Source organism: Panthera leo, chromosome A3, assembly GCF_018350215.1.
Source record: "Panthera leo isolate Ple1 chromosome A3, P.leo_Ple1_pat1.1, whole genome shotgun sequence".
Classification (NCBI taxonomy): Eukaryota; Metazoa; Chordata; class Mammalia; order Carnivora; family Felidae; genus Panthera; species Panthera leo.
The window spans coordinates 86636782-86656477 of NC_056681.1; the positions used below are offsets into that span (position 1 = coordinate 86636782).

A 19696-nucleotide genomic window follows, 5' to 3' on the forward strand; every position below is an offset into this window, starting at 1 on the left:
GGCCGCTAGCCGCCTACGCGCCGACAAGCTTCCCGGCTCCAACCCCCTTTACCTTTCAGTGCAGGCCCCACCCACCACACACACTCGCCTTCCCCCGCCCCTTCCGGAGGCTCGCCGCGCGCACGCGCCTTCCGGTCCGCGCTTTGTTGCGATAGCGAGGGGGCGAGGTTCTGCGGTCCCGGCGCGCCGCGCGGCTGGACGCGGCGGGCGGGGCGGAGGATGGAGGCGGTAGCGTCCGCTGCGACGGTTGGGGCTGCGCGTGAGAAGGTGGCGGTGTAGGCACCTGGGCTGGGTGGAGGCGGGCGGCGGCCGGGCCATGGCGGGAGACCGCCTCCGCTGGGCTCCCTGAGGTGCGCTCCCTGAAGTCCTGGGGAGCCGTGGTCCATGGGCTCCCTGAGCAGCCGAGTGCTACGCCACCCGGGGCGAGCCCGAGCCCAGCAGGAGCCGGGTTCTGGGGCGGGGGGCTCGACCCGCAGGCCGGAGTCTGGCGGCGACGCTGCGGGCCACGGCTTCTGTTACTGCCCAGGCAGCCGCAAGCGCAAGAGGAGCAGTGGGGCCTTCTGCTACTGTCACCCCGACTCCGAGACAGACGAGGATGAGGAGGAAGGGGACGAGCAGCAGCGACTCTTCAACACCCCGCGCAGGTACGTGGAGGGACGCGCCCGCACCTGTTGGGCAGCTCCAGGGCCCCGCCTGGGGACAAGCCCGGCGCCGGGTGCGCTTGGGGGTGCGGCGCTCCCCAGCGGGTGAGGAGCGGACGTGCCCTTGACCGGGAAACGTGGGAGCCAGCCTGATGCAGGGCGGATGGGGAGCGCCTTGGGAGGCGCCTGGTGTTCTAGATTATAAACCACAGACGCTGCCCGAGTGGTGTTACAGCCCCAAGATGAGACTGGCAAACGCCAAGCCAGAGCTCGCGCCTCATTAAACCTTAGGCTCCAAAGGCTGGCTGGCCTTCCGTAATACACCTTTGTCCTCCTCTCTGAGTGGGTGGCAGGAGAAGTTGTTTTGCATCCGGTTACCTTAAGGGGCACGTCCATCAGTGTAAAGGGAAGTTATTACACACACGAGAGTTCTCTTTAACTGTAAAGGTGAAATTTATCAGTAGTGTGCATTTGTTCCTTATTGGGAACAAAGTTAGAGCCTCTAGTACTTGAACGTTGACCGTGGATATGTGTAAGTCAGTGCTGCAGCTTGCTTAACCTTTTTTCAAAGAGTTGAAACACAGGATGTTTACTTGTGAATTAGAAAATTAGAACGTAGTTTATGCATAGAATACGTTTCCACATAAAGCAATCTGACTGCCTTTTTTTTTTTAACATCAGTGGGATAAATGCAGTATTTTAAATGAAACTTCAAAAAAAAAAGATTGAAAAACTTTGCTACACAAATGTAACATATTTATTGTGAAATAAAAGTATCATGGATAGCCTCTGTTAATAGTTTGTTATCTAAAAATCTTTCATAGAGTTTTATGTATGAATGCTTGTTGTTTATTTACAGAAATGAACACCACCCACCCCCACCCCTGTCAAATTCTTCAGTTACCTTTTTGGAGAGTCAGTATAGTATAAAGAGCTCAGATTCTGAGCTTAATAGCCTTTTTTCCTCTTAAGTAAAATGGAGAAATTAATACTTGCCTTTTTTTAAGTTTGTTTATTTTTTGTTTATTTGTTACATATTTACAGAGCGTGAGCAAGAGGGGGATGGGGGGCAGAGAGAGGGGGAGAGAGAATCCCAAGCAGGCTCAGTGCTGTCAGCACAGAGTCTGAGGTGGAGCTTGAACTCACAAACCATGAGATCATGACCTGAGCCCAAACCAAGAGTCAGATGCTTAACCAGCTGAGCCACCCAGGCACCCCAATACTTGCCTTTTAGGGTCCATATAATGCACAGTGCCTGGTATTGAAGTGCTCTGTAAATATTATGTCTCCTTGGTAAATTGACCTCCTTTAACATTACAAAATGTCTCTCTTTATCCCTGGTAATATTTCCACTACTACTGGGTGTTTAAAATGTATATCTTTTCCATTGTTTTCTTTTTTACCTGTATCTTTATATCTAAAATAGGTATCTTGTAGAAAGCATATAGTTGGGTCTAGCATCTTTTTTAATCCATTAGGATAATCTCTGTCTTTTAGTATTTAGACCACTTATATTTAATGTCGTTGAAATATATATGTCAGGATCCATTCAAAAGAGAAATCATGCAGCAATTTGAAAAAGGAAAATGTAATATAACCATTAACAAGGAAAGGGGAATTAATTACTGAAGGTAAACTACTAAGGTAAAGAGATTTCTAAAAATGTATAGGAATAGAAGATAGAGGGAGCAATTCAGCACTTCTCAGACTGAGAACATCCAAGGAAGGAACAAATTTTGAATAGAGCCATCTTTCCCAGAGTGAGATTCAGATATTGGAGGAGGTAAGGCTGTAGCCCACTAGATGGTAGAGAAGCTGAGATGTGGTAGTCTAAGGCTGGTAAGCAGGCAGCTGCCCACTGGGATGCCAACAAATTTGCTTAGAGTCTGTCTGGCCCACAAAGCTGAAAATATTTACTGTCCAGACCTTTACATAAAAGGTTTGCCAACCCCTGAACTACATGAGTGGACTAGAATGGAAAGTCTTTAAAGCAAACCTTTATTAGAAAATACATGCAGAATTTAGGGGTGCTTAGATGGTTGAGCATCCAACTCTTCATTTCAGCTCAGGTCATGATCTCACGGTTTGAGGGTTCGAGCTTTGAGTTGGGCTCTGAGCTGACAATGTGGAACCTGCTTGAGATTCTCTCTCCCTCTCTCTCTCTCTCTGGCCCTTGTGTCAACATGGTCACATGGTGTCTCTCCCTCTCTCTCTCCCAAAATAAATAAATTTTTGAAAATTAATTAATTAAAAAGAAAAGAAAATACATCCAGAATTTAGTATGTTTTATATCAGTGGAAGAGGCCTGGCTATTCAGCCCAGTGTGCTTGAAGTGTGTAAAAAGATACTAAGACCTGGAAATTTGTGTGTTGATGCTAGTTATGCTCCCTGAGGTTGTTCTGAGCACTCTCCCACCTCAACCAGCTACTCCATGAAAAGTTTTGGCTACCAAGCCCACCTTCCATTTCATTCATACCTTTTGACAATTGCATATTTTACTTTTACATTAACATGACTGTTGAAACTCACCTGTTCTGCAACCAGATCTTGGTTGTTTGCTGTGCCTTGATTGTAAAATTTGAAACCTAGTAAACAGTATTTGTTATTATAACCATGTAAATATTGTTCACTACAAAGTCAAGTAGTGTGCTAGGATTATAAACCATACTTCCTGGATCCAGTGTCACAACGCTTTGTTTTTCCATGGGAGAAATTTTCTAACCTTGTAGTTAAATGGAATCTTTTTTCTACATTCCATCAAGTTTTCAAAGTCAGACCCTGTTTTCATTTGTATCTTTTTATGATAGTTGGTTTGTTGTTGTTTTTGTATTGCTTTTTAATTTTCCTAGAATTTCTAACTGCCCCCCACCACCATTGACAAAAGAATAATACCCCTTCGTTATATATTCACATTTTCCTATCTTTCTAAACACGCTTGCATGGTGTCCCCCTCTAAACCCAAGACCCCCCTCTTGGGTCCCTTCATCCTCCTGTTCCATTCTGGAACCATTGCTTTCTGGGTCTGTGCTTATCCTGGGGCTTACTTTCATCCCATCTCTAGGATTGGATCTACTGTTTTCTGTAGCTTGTATCTTTTTCTTTCTCACCCGTTTTGGAGAACTGTATCCTCATGTATTTTACTCAGAAGGGATGCAAAAGGAGGTAATTTGTGCTTATCTGAATGTAAATTTAGTCTCTAACTTTATTCATCCTTTGAGTATGGAAATCTAATCTAAAATAACTTCATATCCTTTATGATATTACTTCGTTGTTTTCTAGCCTACAGTGTTGATGAGAAGTATGATGCTGGTCTAACTCTCTTTTTAGGTGACCTTTTTTTTTCCTCTGGAAATTTTGGAATTTTTTCATCGGTGTTTTGGAATTTAACTAGAATGTGCTTAAGTATGGGTTTTTTAATGGCCTCAGTACTTGGTTGATTCTTACAATCTGGAGACTAGTTTGGAAAAATTTCCTTCCATTATTTTCTCCATAATTTCCTTTTTCCTGTTATCTTTGTTTTCTCTTTCTTGGACTCCTCTTAAACCAGATTTTGGATTTCTTGGATTGTACCTCTTTCTCTTTTCTTTTTGTCCTTTCTAGGTCTTTTTTGCTTTATGTTCTAGGAAATTTCCTTAACTTTCTCAGTATCCTCTCTTTTGGCTTATTAATTTTAGCAACCATGTTTTTAATCTCAAAGAGCTCTTTTCTTTGTTTCCTTTATCATAGTATCCTGTTGTTTTATAATTGTAATAATCTCAGATATCTATATCTAGATGTGCTAATTTTATTTTTTTTTCAACTTTTTTTTTTTTTTATTTTTGGGACAGCGAGAGACAGAGCATGAACGGGGGAGGGGCAGAGAGAGAGGGAGACACAGAATCGGAAACAGGCTCCAGGCTCCGAGCCATCAGCCCAGAGCCTGACGCGGGGCTCGAACTCACAGACCGCGAGATCGCGACCTGGCTGAAGTCGGACGCTTAACCGACTGGCCACCCAGGCGCCCCTAGATGTGCTAATTTTAGAGTGTTTTAAGTTCTCTTTTCCCTGAATTAATGTATTTCCTCTGGGGCCGGTTTGTCTTTTTAATGGTCTTGAATACTCCAGATTCTCCTCATGTTGGGTGATCCTTGGTTGGGTGATCCTTGGTATTTAGAATGAGTAACATGTGCGTGCGTGTGTTTTAATTGAGTAAATTAAACTAAGCCTTCCCTTTAAGTAGAAAGACTGATTACTAAATTGGATATGGGTGGGGCATGCTTCATCTTAGAGCAGAAATTCCCAATTTTTTTTTGTTCACAGCACCCTTAGAGTCTCAGTAGTTTTTTAAATGGTACCTCTGGTCCTAAAGAAATATCTCATAGTTAGTATGACTATGATAGTAGTAGGTAACATGGTATCTCAAAGATCTTGCTGTGTTTCCTTCAAATATAAAATATTCCACACACTTCCCTGAGTTTGGTGCGGTGCTCTAGGTGCTTTAACACATAGTTTGGGGACCATGATTCAGGGTGAATGGGTTAAGAGCTAACAGGCTACAGATTCCCCAAATGTCAGAATAAGGATTGCTTTGTGTGGGGTGCCACCACTATACTAAAGTCTCAGCTTCTCCTGATAGATTTGTCCTCTCTCTCCTTTCTAGAAGAGCATTGGAATCTTTATGCCTGAGTTGTCTGTGCTCTGGTTATCTGTACTCTGTGTTCATACATTGTGGAGGAGGCCATTAAAGGAACACATTTCCCCACTTTGTGCCTTACTTCTGCCTTTTATTACCCCTGAGATCTCTCCTAACCCACACACACTTCTGAAGGGCAGATGGCCTTCAGCCTTCATCCTAGACCTTCAGAATATATTCTGGTCTCTTATCAGATGATAAACCCACCCTTCCTTTTTGCTATTGTGGGCTTATTCCTTTCTGTACTTTTAATCTTTTAATGCAATCTGGGGATGGTGCTATCAAGAACTAGAAACTATATTGTCTCATTTGTTTCTCATAGTAACCCAATAAAGTGCTTACTATTAATATTCTCTTTGCATCTGGAGTAACTGAGCTGTGGTAGAGCTGGGACTCAAACCCAAGCCTCTACTACCAAAGCATGTGCTGTTTTTACTGTCTGTTGGGAAGACATGTCAAACACATTGGTTCAAGACATCATCTGAAACAGTTACTTCATTTTTAAAAAGACTAAAAATTTTGGGGTGCCTGGGTGGCTCAACTGGTTAAGTGTCCAACTTCCGCTCAGGTCATGGTCTCGCAATTCAAGCCCCACATCGGGCTCTGTGCTGACAGCTCAGAGCCTGGAGCCTGCTTTGGATTCTGTCTCTCTCTCTCTCTGTGCCCCTTCCCTGCTCGTGCTCTGTCTCTCTTTCTCTCTCTCTTTCTCTCAAAACTAAACATTAAAAATATTTTTAATTAAAAAAAAAAAAGACTAAGAATTTTTAACTACTAAGAAAGCTTGTCAGGATTGGCCAGGAACACAAAAAGGTATTTATCGGCCTCTGCCTAGGGCTTTTCTTATTCATTGGACCATCTTGAACAATGATTATCAAATTAAAATTATATATATGTATATATATATGTGTGTGTGTGTATTATATATATAATATATATATTATATATATAAAATATATATATAATACACACACATATATATATACACACACATATATATATAGTTATCTTTTAAATGAAATTTTATGCAGAAATCCTCAAAATGTGATGCTGCCCTAGTTGAAGTTAGTGAGGATGTTCAGAGTTCACTCCTCAGCTATCCCTGGTGGCTCCTAAGACGTTTCTCCATTGAGCAAAGTTTTGAAAACCTTTGATCTAAGGCTGCAAACCATTTGACCAATGAGGGTGAAAATGCTTTTAACGAGTTTAGGAATAGTTTGATACCAAAATGAGATTAGATATAAATTATTCTCAAAATTACTTGGATAGGTAAAATTTTTATTCTTGTTCTGCACTTTGTAGTTGCATAGAAGTAGCATTGAAGTTGTACTGAGATCCTCCATAGAACTCTTTTCTAAATGAGGAAATAAGCAAAAATCACATGCTGACCTACAGGTAATTCACTTAGTTCAACAAACACATATTGTAAGAGTGTACAGTGAAAGGTCACCTGTACATGCTATCCCATCTAGCTGGCCACTATTAACCCTCTTGGCAATAGAGTACCCTAGAGATTACTACTATTATTAGTTTCTTATGTACTAATGCAAATTTGAATATATAATATCCCTCTTTCCTTTTACACAATGAATAACTTGGCTCTATTTAATAGAAATTGAACAAAAGGAATATTTTGAGTTTTATGCAAAATCAGTAAAACACTCAGTTTTACACATATGTAACATTTGCATTTCTTTTAACAGGAAAAAATTAAAGAGTACATCCAAATATATTTATCAAACCTTATTTTTGAATGGAGAAAATAGTGACATTAAGATATGTGCTCTAGGAGAAGAGTGGAACTTACACAAAATATATTTATGTCAAGTAAGTATTTTATTTTTCTATTTGAGTAAGCAAGGTAGTCACTTAAAAATAGCTCAAACTCTTTCAAGTCCTGTTCTTTCTTATTGCATTTCACAGTAATTGTTTTGTGTGGATAGTGGTTGTCTAAATCCTATCATCTCACACAGAGTCTTGTTTTATCAAAATATGGCACACTCTGTTAGTGAAAACTTAGTTTAGTCTAGAAAACAGATTTTGAATTTTCATTGTCATACCAGCCTAGCAAATACCTTTTTGTCATTACTTCAATAAGGTTCTTATTTTAGTGCCCTCTGCTGACAAGAGGGGAAGGGGCGGGGGGGGAATGCCTAAAATTAAGATTGTTGAATTTGTTTATTTTGTATATAGTTATTTAAATTGAATAAATTTAGCTGAAATGTTCCTTTGTAGTTATGGTTGAATGGAAAATGCAGTTAACTTAAAGACAAGACCCAACAAATATAGACCAACTTATTTAGCTGATATACCTATTTGGTTTGTGTGCTGAAAATATTACTATCTGCCATCCTATTTTAAAGATTCAAAACTCTCAAAAGGAAAAAAAAAATGTTGCTCTAATGGCTCAAATATTTTACTCATTCTTTCATCAAATCTATTCTTTCTTCAAATCATTGTTCTAGGCATTGGGAATAGAACAGGGAACAATTCAGTTTTTATCCTATGGAGTTTATATTTTCTGTCTTCTTCACTATTTGGCAATAATTACTGGTAAGACAGTATAGTATAAGATTTTCCAGTAGAAGTATTTTAAGGGAACTTTTTCTATAACATTTTAATCATAATCTATAATCATTTTAATCATTTGATCATAATCATTATCGTAATAGTCAAGTTTAATTTGGCCAGAGGTATATAGCCCAGGGAATATATCAGAATATTGCTCTCAACTTGAGAATAGGGTCCTATCTGTTTTTAATCTCAGAGAGCACTTTTGTGAATTTAAGGATGAGAATGCCTCTGTGTAGGCTTTCACTCTCAAGAGAAACTGTACTGATTATAGGACAAACTACATGCTACAGTCTAATAAGCCCCCTGAGGACAGAAACAGTGTCTGTTTTGTTAACTGCTATATTCACAGTGCCTTATACATACTAAGTATTCAGTAAAATTGTTAATATTTGATCTATTCCAAAGTAATTCTAGTTATGAGAGGTGCTATCTAGAAGGTAACTGAAGACTTCATCCATTCTGGTACCTTTCCAAGAATCAGGTTCATTCTGGAATTTTCTGATTAGATAAAACTAGACTTTAGATTTATCCTGATATCTGGGGATCATCCCATTAATGCTGACTTCGGACTGGCTTGGACCCTTTACAGCCCGTAATACAGTAAGGATTAAACAGTATGAAGGTTCTTAGCCTTCTGTCTTCCCCAGTACATGATTGTGTATTCACCTTGTGTGTTGTCATATGTTCATGAGAGACTTAAATATATATTTTCTAAGCTTGAATTTAGAATGCCATTGAGAAGGAAAAGATACCTGTAATAGACTCAGAAATTGTTTTAACTAAGTAGAAAGCTAATTGGAGGCTCAAGTAGTAATATAGGAATTCAGATAGTAATACGAGAATTTGATTTTGTTTTCATTAAACTAATACTAAACTGAAAGTATTTTGACATACTTAAAAGTGTCCTTATCTTAATTTCATTTTTCCTGCAGACATATTTAGCAATTCTTTTTCTCCCAAAATAATATGGGTTCATTTTGATAGAACAGTTGTTTGGAATTAGAAATGGGAAAATAATTCAGAAGACCCAGAAAGTACTGGATAATCATTTTGTTTTGTTTTGTTTTTTTAAGTCTGGCTACTTTTCTAGTATGTTCAGTGGTTCTTGGAAAGAATCCAGCATGAACATAATTGAACTGGAGATTCCTGACCAGAATATTGATATAGAAGGTAACCACCACTATAATTACTACTATGCAAAAATTATAACATATCTTTTTTATTCTTTTGGTAGAAAATAAATATTTTCTTCTAACTTTGCAGGCTAGATAAAAGCTCCATTTAACACCCCAGCGTGACAGCTTTGTACTGATTTGCTCCATAGTTCTATCAATTCTGTTCTTTTTTTTTTTTTTTTTTTTTAAGTTTATTTATTTTTGAGAGAGAGACAGAGCACAGGCAGGGGAGGGGCAGAGAGACAGGGAGACACAGAATCTGAAGCAGGCTCCAGGCTCTGAGCTCTGAGCTGTCAGCACAGAGCTCAATGCGGGGCTTGAACCCACGACCCATGAGATCATGACCTGAGCTGAAGTTGGACGTTTAACTGACTGAGCCACCCAGGCGCCCCTTATCAATTTTGTTCTACCTAGCCTTAATCTACTTAGTCATATGGGCCTTATCGGTCTGTTTATTTATTGTTGTAAATATATCCGCCTGGGGTATTGAGGATGTAGGGTGAAGGAAGGAAGAGTGTGACTGTTTTTTAAAATTACATAGTTAAATGTAATGGTTTAAAAAAAGAAAAGCGGGTAAATAGTGTTTATTGATTATTCCCCATGTATGAAGACTTTCTCTGGGAACAATAGGGTATGAATCATGTAATCAATGTTGTTTTAGAGCTATGAGTTCTTAGATGAGGAAGCTGAGGCCCAGAGGATTTAAGGGGCTTACATTCATCAGTCAGCCTGTACTCCTAATTTCTGTTCCAGTGCTCATTTTCTGTTTCCCTCTTTGATAACCCAAGTGGAAATAACCAGTACTCACCACATAGGCAAAGAGAAAAGTTAAGAATATTTAAAACACAAGTGTGGCAGTGGAGAGAAGGAAGGGCAGGCCTAGATAGCTGGGGTGACTGGGGGAGCATGTGGCGTAGATAGGAGCCAAGAGCTATTCCCCACTCCCCAGCAGTGAAGCACTGGAAGCACCAGGGTTAAGATATCATGGGGTCTGTGTACTTACTGATTAGTCTACTCAGAGGTATCTTTATAAAACTTTTTCCAAGAGTGTCTTAACTCTGACCACCAACTAATATCAAGATTAGATGTAGAAGAATCCGGCTCTTTTATTTAGCTAGAATAAATGGAAATTTATAACATTGTTATTAAACTAGCTCCATTAATCAGTAACCATTACTAACATTTTAATTAGTGTACTTCCCTTCTCCTGTTATGTACATCCTAAATTCAGATGCATGCCTGAATTTAGGCATACATCTGAAGAGTGGGAAGATGGTCATTGTCATTTTTGTAATAATTTGTAGATAACATTGTATTTCATTCCATGCCTGTGCTTTTGCTTTCAGCACTGCAGGTTGCATTTGGGTCACTGTATCGAGATGATGTCTTAATCAAGCCCAGTCGAGTTATTGCCATTTTAGCAGCAGCTTGTATGTTGCAGTTGGTGAGTATGTACCTTATTCAAAGAAAGGATCACAGTTGGACCTTTGGTTCAAAGTATCTATTCCAAAAACAAGAAAAAGCTTAGCTCTTTACAGCTTTTAAAATAAAAATGAAATATATAAACATGTCACTTGTGATAAGTCATTTAAAAAGCTTAACCAAAAAAATACTAATAAAATAAAATTTATTTTTTTATTTTTTATTTTTTTCAATATATGAAATTTATTGTCAAATTGGTTTCCATACAACACCCAGTGCTCATCCCAAAAGATGCCCTCTTCAATACCCATTACCCACCCTCCCCTCCCTCCCACCCCCCATCAGCCCTCAGTAAAATAAAATTTAAAAGCAATTTATTATAGCTGAGGGGATCATCATGTCTGTGTAGCATGAATGCAAGGTATTTGGATGTAGATACTGTAGAATTACTATAGTGTGGTAAGAATTTATTTGTCTAGGTCCATTTACAGATTTCAGTTCATTAATGGTTTATCTTGACTGTTAATAAGCAGATTGCTTTGATTACTAATTCATTTAGTTCATGGGTTTGAAAAACATTGAGTGCTTACTTTGTCAACTTTTTCTTAATTATGAAATAGTTGTGGTAAACCACATGAATATATATAATCTGTTGGTAGATTGACAGATTTGTTCATTCAACAGAAGTATATTGAGCAACATGTTAAACTTGCAGAGATCCAAAGGTAAACAAATATATAGTCTGCTTCAAGGAACTCATAATATAATGTGTGTGTGGAATGGGGGAAGGGAGGGTTGATACACAGACCCAGAGATAAAGTAAGAACTGTCCAGTGTATCATGAGTATGATAATAAACATCCCGTAGGATTTAGCAGGTGAACAAAGGAGGGAGTGGTCAGTTCAGCCTGGTGGTGCAAAGAAGGAAGTTGAGTCTTAAAAACTGGAAATGTATTTATGTTGCAAAGAAAGAAGAAGGAAGGAAGCTTTTTATACAGAGCAAATTAAGACCTGGAGATGTGTGACATGGAGGCCTAGAGAATCTGAGTGGAACATGATGCTAGCACAGAAAAGAAAAAGGGTTGGAGAGAAGGAGGCAGAGTCCAGATCATGAAAATCCCTCTGTACCTTTTAAGAAGTTTAGATTCAAATGTAGGTACTTTTGAAAGATTTTAATCAGAAGACAGTTATGTTTTAGAAAGAATACTTTGGAAATAATGTAAAGGATGTATTGAAGGAAAGAGGAGTACATTAGAGACAAAAGCTTACTGCAGTAGTCCCAAATCAGAGTCTGAAGTAGGGCAGTAGCAGTAAGAATGGAGAGGAGAAACTGGATCACAGAAAGATTAAGCAGGGATAATCCACTGGACAGATAAGATGTTAAGAGGAAGGTAGAGGGGGCAGGAGATGGGTAGCCTCCAGTGACTTCCAGGTAAGTTTAAAATCCTAATGGAGTCAGTGTTTTATTTTGATCTTTAAAAAATGTTAATAAAGTTTCTTTTTATGTGACATTTGTATACTGATTTATTTGGAGTATTAGTTAATAGCTTGCTCAGTATACTTGGCTGAGATCGTTTGGTTTTTTAAATGTTGTGATCCTTTCAATACTTACTTCCAACAAGTACACTTTGTTTTCTAACTTTAGTCCTTTTGGTTTTGTCCTAAATCCCATTTTCTGCATTACCTTTATGACTTAACTAACTAATTTAATAATATACTTGCATGATGAATATATTTCAGAAATTTAAGTAAAAAGTGACATTCTTCCCATATATTGAATAAAGTTCATTTGAAATCTTACATATAAACATTTTAGATTAATATTGCAGTGTAAGTTTAAAATAATGTGTTTTAGGTGCATCTCTTAGAAATTGATGAGTGTTTTATACTTTAATAAACACTTTATGATGATTCATACTGTTTACTTGCCTAGCTCCATCACATAGTCAACTGAGTATGTTAAGAGATCTTAATTTGAAAAGAACAGGCAAAACAGACAGAATGCCGCTTAAATTTGCAAAGGTCCCAGAGTGTGGAAGAATAGAAAAGAAAGAGAAAAGCAATATTCATCTCTACATTACTACCTTACTGCTTTTACCCCTCGCCCCCTTCCATTTTTAATTCCAAGTATTCAGTTGAATACTTGCTGGATTTTTTTTTTTTTCTTCAGTATTTTTACTGGACTTAAAAATTTAGGCTTGCTGCACTTAATGAGTTTTCTTTCTTTCCTTCTTTCTTCCTTTTTTTTTTTTTTTTTACTTTTTAATATGTAAAAGCACATATTTAGAACTAATTTTTCCCATGTGAGATGGGCCTTTCCAGTGCTTATTTATATTTACAGGATGGTTTAATACAGCAGTGTGGTGAGACAATGAAGGAAACAATTAATGTGAAAACTGTATGTGGCTATTACACATCAGCAGGGACCTATGGATTAGATTCTGTAAAGAAAAAGTGAGTTACCTTTTTTATTTTTCCTCCCGTCCCACTTTTTGGAATTTGGCTGCTTTGGTTTGTTAAGAGAATGTATAGCTATAAGAAAGAAAGGGGGGAAAAAAAGATAGGGGACTAGAATTTTGTTCTAAAAAGTCCCTTTTTACATTTGGATGAATTAGTAAATTCCTTGAAAGTGTTGTCTTTGTAAGTGACCATGAGTGGGTTATACATGTTTATATGTGGCTTATAAAAACTATGGCCATTCTTTACAGGGAAGTTTCTATTAATTTTTTTTAAGTAGTAGGCATCATAGACATTCTATCAGTACAGTTACTGGCAATGTTTTTAACTCTTGAGAATTGCAGGACCTGTTTTCAAATTATAAAGAAGGTAATAGAAGTTTGTAAGCCCCTTCCTAAATGATTTAACACGAACTTGAAATGAGGTTTTCTTAATTAGAAATGCTCTTATTAATATAAAAGGAATATTTCCTTAATAACTGCTGACAAAAATAATACTAAATTTTCAGTTGTTAAATTTAAAACTTTGAGCATGTTCTAGCAAGACTAATATTCTGTTTTTATTTTAACTGTAAGTCCTACTAAGTAAGTCATAAATGCATATTTATGTATCATGTGATAAATAATTCCATGTTTTTAATTTCAGGTGCCTTGAATGGCTCCTGAACAATTTGATGACTCACCAGAATGTTGAACTTTTTAAGGAACTCAGGTATTTTAATTTTAAATAACTTTGCAATTAATTATCCTAAAGTAATATTTATTTGTTAAAGTGTTTATTTGTTTCATACAAAAACATATTCCTTATGAAAAAGTCAACAATTTAATGAAAGGTATCTTGACTGTATCTATGAACTAAAGAAATGCTTCAAAATTTCTTTGTCATAAATAATGTATATTATGTCTAGTATTTGAGCTAATTTCTATAGAAAAATTAATTGCTGCTATAAAACCATAGAAGAAATCTCAAGTGTTACTTCATTTTTGCTGGGCTCTTAGAGAATGTACAGGTTTTATTTTAAAAACTATCTTTACCATTCATTGTAAAAGTAAGTTTGAGGAAGTTGTTTTAAACTTTTTGCGAAGCCTAATGAAATTAAATTAATAATCAGGTTGGCCTTTTGAATTACCTTTGCTTGTCTTTCCTTCCTTCCTTCCTTCCTTCCTTCCTTCCTTCCTTCCTTCCTTCCATAAACACTTCCTGAATGTCCACTGTATATAACGGTACTCTGTCAGGGGCTGTGAAGGATGCAGAGATGATTATGTCATGGTCTCTGCCCTTAAAGGGATCATTCCTGTGATGTCAATTTTACTAATTTTTTATTTATTTATTTTTTGTCAGGCGTGGGTGGGGAAAAAGATAAACATTTTTATGTTTAAATACAGTATGGAATATAGAGAATTCTGGAATATAGAGAATTCAAGTTTCTTTGAACCTTAAAGGTGAAATACAAGAAGTAGTAGAAATGTTATTTTTATGGCTAGACCATCTCCTGGATTCTTGGATCCATTCCTTTCCTCTGCCTTTAAGAGGTCCTTTGGCAGAAAAGTTTGAGAAGCATTATTCTACACAGAAAAAAAAAATCCTTTCCTAGTGCTATCAAGGTATAAATGAAGTTCTACATTATATTTGGTTTGGAAATCATTAGAAATCATTTTTCTCTTTTATAATTTCTCATTGAGCTTTTTCAAAAAGAAGATAAATTATAGTGGTCTTCTTAAAATCCTAGATGTTTTTCTGGCTTTTTATGGCTTAAAGGAAGGGGGAAAAAAGCTACTGGTGATATCATCCCACTCAATCTAAGTTTAAACTAATATATACTTCTTGATCTTACTGTCTTTAATAGTAATGAAAACATAATTTATGATTAAGCAGTTCTCTTAAGCCTCAATGTTAAAGGTTATTTTGAAGATATAGATGATTCACTGAAATTTGACATTTTTTTTTTTTTTAACCAATGAATGAGTAGGAAAGGCAAAAGAGGAACACTGCCACTTTATCAGAGCATACTAAAAGTTACCTTCTTGAGGGCCACCTGGGTGGCTCAGTCGGTTAAGCATCTGACTCTTGATTTCAGTTCAGGCCATCATCTCACAGTTTGTAAGATCAAGCCCTGTGTGGGCTCTGCGCTGACAGTGAAACCTGTTTGGGATTCTCTCTCCCTCTCTCTCTCTTGCCCCTCCCCCGCTCATGCTCACTCTTTATCAAAATAAATAAATATTTATAAATAGATAAAAGTTATCTTATTGAGTCCTTGTTTTAACTTTGATTACTAGCAGATCAGTGCTCTTTGTTTTCCTATGAGTTCAAAGAAAGACCTTTCATAGTATACTATCTGAATTAAAAGTGTTCAGATAGGTTATTTCTAAGATTCTTTGTCTTGAGCAAAAAGACTGAGGTAATTTTAAATTCCACATTTGTTTTTCATAAGAAAGACTTAAATTTTTTAATTCTACCAGGGTGGTTTAGCCTGTGCATGAGGAAAACTCACTACTTCTATTTTATCTTTTCTAGTATAAATGTCATGAAACAGCTCATTGGTTCATCTAACTTATTTGTGATGCAAGTGGAGATGGATGTTTACACAGCTCTTAAAAAGGTATTGGCATAATATGTATGTAAGGGTATCACCTCAACATTACTTATAATAGTGAAAATCTGGAAGCAGCTAGTGTCCATTGATAAAGGAATAGTGTAAAAGTAAGAAAAGTAAAAGGAAATATAGGAAATATGCCAAAATATTAAAAAGTCTTTGTTTAGAGATTTGTTATCCTGAGTGATTTTAATTGCATTCTTTATACTTGTCAACTTTAAAAATAGAGCCAGTTATTTTACCAACAAAATGGATTTATTTGTGAATAGCAGAGGAATTGCAATTTGGGACATGTAAGCTATGGCAAACCATAAGCAAGTCCAGATCTCAAAGGAGAGGAACATTACTTTGTAGAGAAAAGGAGGAAGTCGGGAGGGGCTGCTTTGAATGAAAGTTGGTTGGAGGAAAGTGAGTTCCTTGTTGTCTGAGTTGTGGTATTTTCTTGTTGGCGGATCTTATAGCTAAACTGGGAAAAATTATTTCTCTTGCTAGACTAGTAAAGTAGGCCTCTTCCGGTTGGGAATGCAAGATACCTCTCTTCCTGTTGGGGTCTGCACTTGAGAACAAGTGGTGGGCCATGAGAGCTCCCATCCTGTTCCTTTATTTGGTTTCACATACTTTTCTATCCTAGGAATGTGGTTGTTTTTTTCCCCCAGATTCTTTTCAACAACAAACATATTATTATTTACATACAAATGTTAAATACTTTATATGGTTTTCAGAAATGTTTTCAAAGTTGAGCTTTAGTTGAATTAATGACTTTATGAGGAAATTTTCACACTTTTTCTAGAAAATGTTAACATTCTGGGACACCTGGGTAGCTCAGTCGGTTAAGCATCCGGCTCTTGATTTCTGCTCAGGTCATGATCTCATGGTTCATGGGTTCCAGCCCTGCATCAGGCTCTGTGCGGACAGTGCGGGGCCTGCTTGGAATCCTCTCTCACCCTCGCTCCCTGCCCCTCTCCTGCTTCACGCTGTCTCTCTCTCTCTCAAAATAAATAAATAAACTTAAAGGAAAAAAATGTCGACATTCCTTGAAGACCTTATTTGCACTTCAGGTATATGTTTCACTTCATACTTTTGAAAAGTTTTAACATTTTTAATGTAGTTTTATTTTCACAACTCTGAAGAGACAAATTGGCTATCATTCTTGTTCTATAGATGATAAGACTTAGAATTCTTATAGCTTTTAAGTGGCAGACTTGAGGCAGAACCCAAGTCTTGTGAGTCCTACTCTTACTGCTTTTCCCACTTAATAATTTTGCCTTTAACCCTTTGTCCCCAGCAGCAAAGTCTGCATTTAACACAGCTTTGAAATCTGGGAATGAGACACTGTCTAAGTTGTATCATGGCAATTGTTTGGTTTTGTGGTAGGAATAAGATTCTGTTACTGTTTTGTTTTGTTTTTTCAAGGAAGTGTAGTAACTAAGTTACGCAATCATTAAAGAAAGAGTAGACAGCCCATATCTATCTCTGAGCCACTGGTAGGATTCATTGTTTCCTGTTGTAATTGCTTTTGTGCCAGTAATGATAAGTGCTTACTATGTGCCAGGCACTATTCAAAACATGTTACACTTGTTTTGTGTAACAAATTCTTTTAGTGCCCTATGAAGTTTCATGCTCATTTTACAAATGAAGAAATTAAGACCCAGAGAAATTGGGTAATTGGTCCAGCTGTTGATTGGCAGGGCCAGGATTTAAAAGTCCATGCTCCTAACTACTCTGCGTACTGTCTCAAGAGTAAGAAGACAATAATGAGACAATAAGAAACTCTTTTTTCTTATATAAGATTTTTATAATCTTATACAATATTTAGCAAAATTTAGTTAATTAGTAGAATAGATTAGTGTAAAATTACTAATATAATATGTATATTAAACCTTTTGATTGTATGAGTGTACTGTTTGATGCCTTAAATAGTTTTCAGGAATTAGTTTATTCCTTCTCACACACTTTTAGTTCAATCATTAATCATTGGACCATGATTAATGCCATGATGAATTTAAAGCTTGTAAGTGTGTCATATGATAGTTCTACTTCTGTCAATTGCATGTACTGGAAATTAAACCTTTTAGATATTATTTTTTAAGGTGGAAGCAGTTTGAATAAAAAATCATAACCTGGTGAAATCTTGTAATTTTATTCTTAAATTTACTTTTTCAACCTAGTGGATGTTCCTTCAACTTGTGCCTTCATGGAATGGATCTTTAAAACAGCTTTTGACTGAAACAGATGTCTGGTTTTCTAAGAGGAGAAAAGGTATGCCTGAAAACTTTATTTGGAACTTGTTTTAGGGGCCTTTTTAAATTGAAATTTATTAAAATCATGTCCTAACTTATTTGTAGACCTAGAGAATTTTAGGTCTGGAGAGGACTTTAAGCAGTTATCTAATTCAGCCCCTAATTTACACTGAGAGAATTAAAGCTGGATAAGAAAAATGCTTTGCCAAATATTAACTGAATTATTACTCCTTGAACTACCACCATAGTTTGATCCCCCAAACTATTATTTTTCCCATTTTATCACCAACATGTCTTGTGATTAGTTTACAGTAGCAATTCTCAACTTTTTTCTCCTATCCTAAATAGCAGCAGGACTGAGTATGCTCCCATGCATATACCTTGTTTAGTAGAAAACAGGCTAGAGCTTATGCACAAGTTCCTGTTTGATAGTAGTAACACTAGACATTTCCTTTGCACTCATGAAAGCACATTGGAATGCAACTGAGAGTAACTATTTTTCTAGAAATATCCTTAAATTCTCCCTAAAAGAAAAAAATTCATGTACTTCATAAATGTGAATTCCTTTAATAATAAACACTACCCATGTGTTGCAAATCAGTGGCTGCAGTGTCTTTGTATATTATTTTCTAGTTTGAAGAGGGTGAATGTGTTAACTAATGGTGTTCATCTCATGTAGCTAAAGTATAAATTAGATGAATCCAAGAGACAAATCCATGTCCTGTGTATCTTACGAAGACCCTTCAGGTTGGCATTTGAGCTCTGGAGTTCCAGTGGAGTGCTCAGTCCCTAGGAGAGGGGATTCTGGAGAGATACCATAACCCAAACTACTGTTCTCCAGCCTTCTTTCCCACCTTGCTGCACTGTAAGCTCCAAACCCCAGAAATAAGGTGCACAACTGAAATCTCAGTCCAAGGGTCACTTGGGACCAAAGTTAATTTCCTGGAGCTACTTCCTAAATCTCCCTACGTTTTTATCCATACACCTCAAGTTTATATAATCTTTGAAAACTAGCTTATTTATTTTCTAATAGATGTGTGTGTGTGTGTATTAAAAACATTTAAGGATAAAATAAATAGATTTGAAAAGAATGCCTATTTAAATTGTTTTTTGTAGATTTTGAAGGTATGGCCTTCCTGGAAACTGAGCAGGGAAAACCATTTGTGTCAGTATTCAGGCATTTAAGGTTACAGTATATTATCAGTGATTTGGCCTCTGCAAGAATTATTGAACAAGATTCTCTAGTACCTTCAGGTAAGAGAACATGATGGAATTATGATTTTAAGTGACATCTTTCTGATTGTAATCGTACTCTACGTCATTGAAAAGAATAATAAATAGAAATTATCAGGGTGCCTGGGTGGTTCAGTAGGTTAAGTGTCCAACTCTCGATTTTGGTTCAGGTCATGGTCTCACGGTTCCTGAGTTCTAGCCCCTCATTGGGCTCCATGCTGGCAGGGCAGAGCCTGCTTGGGATTCTCTCTCTCTTCCTCTTTCTCTGGCCCTTTCCCCACTCCTGCTGTCTCTCTCTCTGTCTCTCATCTCTCTCTCTCAAAATAAATAAACTTAAAAAAAATAACAATATAATGATGAACCTGTTTTATTTATTTTTTTTTTTAATTTTTTTTTTCAACGTTTTTTATTTATTTTTGGGACAGAGAGAGACAGAGCATGAACGGGGGAGGGGCAGAGAGAGAGGGAGACACAGAATCGGAAACAGGCTCCAGGCTCCGAGCCTTCAGCCCAGAGCCTGACGCGGGGCTCGAACTCACGGACCGCGAGATCGTGACCTGGTTGAAGTCGGACGCTTAACCGACTGCGCCACCCAGGCGCCCCTGAACCTGTTTTATTTAATTTCATCCCATATTTCTCAAACTCACTTTAGCAGGGATTCTTTTTTCTCAACATTGCATTTGAACCGTGTTC

General features: G+C 37.3%; 1 protein-coding gene across 2 annotated transcripts in view; it reads left to right on the forward strand.

Annotated features, from left to right (window-relative positions):
• The first annotated feature begins 172 nt into the window (after positions 1–172).
• GMCL1 (germ cell-less 1, spermatogenesis associated) overlaps positions 173–19696 on the forward strand; it is a 37442-nt gene continuing 17918 nt past the window's right edge. The window contains exons 1-9 of one of the 2 annotated variants that reach the window (XM_042932571.1): positions 174–644; positions 7014–7137; positions 8958–9054; positions 10406–10503; positions 12822–12934; positions 13583–13648; positions 15452–15536; positions 17699–17789; positions 18887–19024. In XM_042932571.1, coding sequence (XP_042788505.1) covers positions 385–644; positions 7014–7137; positions 8958–9054; positions 10406–10503; positions 12822–12934; positions 13583–13648; positions 15452–15536; positions 17699–17789; positions 18887–19024 — 1072 coding nt within the window. In that variant the 5' untranslated portion in view covers positions 174–384. Of the gene's footprint in view, positions 645–7013; positions 7138–8957; positions 9055–10405; positions 10504–12821; positions 12935–13582; positions 13649–15451; positions 15537–17698; positions 17790–18886; positions 19025–19696 lie in introns of both variants that reach the window. The other variant, XM_042932572.1, reaches the window with a different exon arrangement.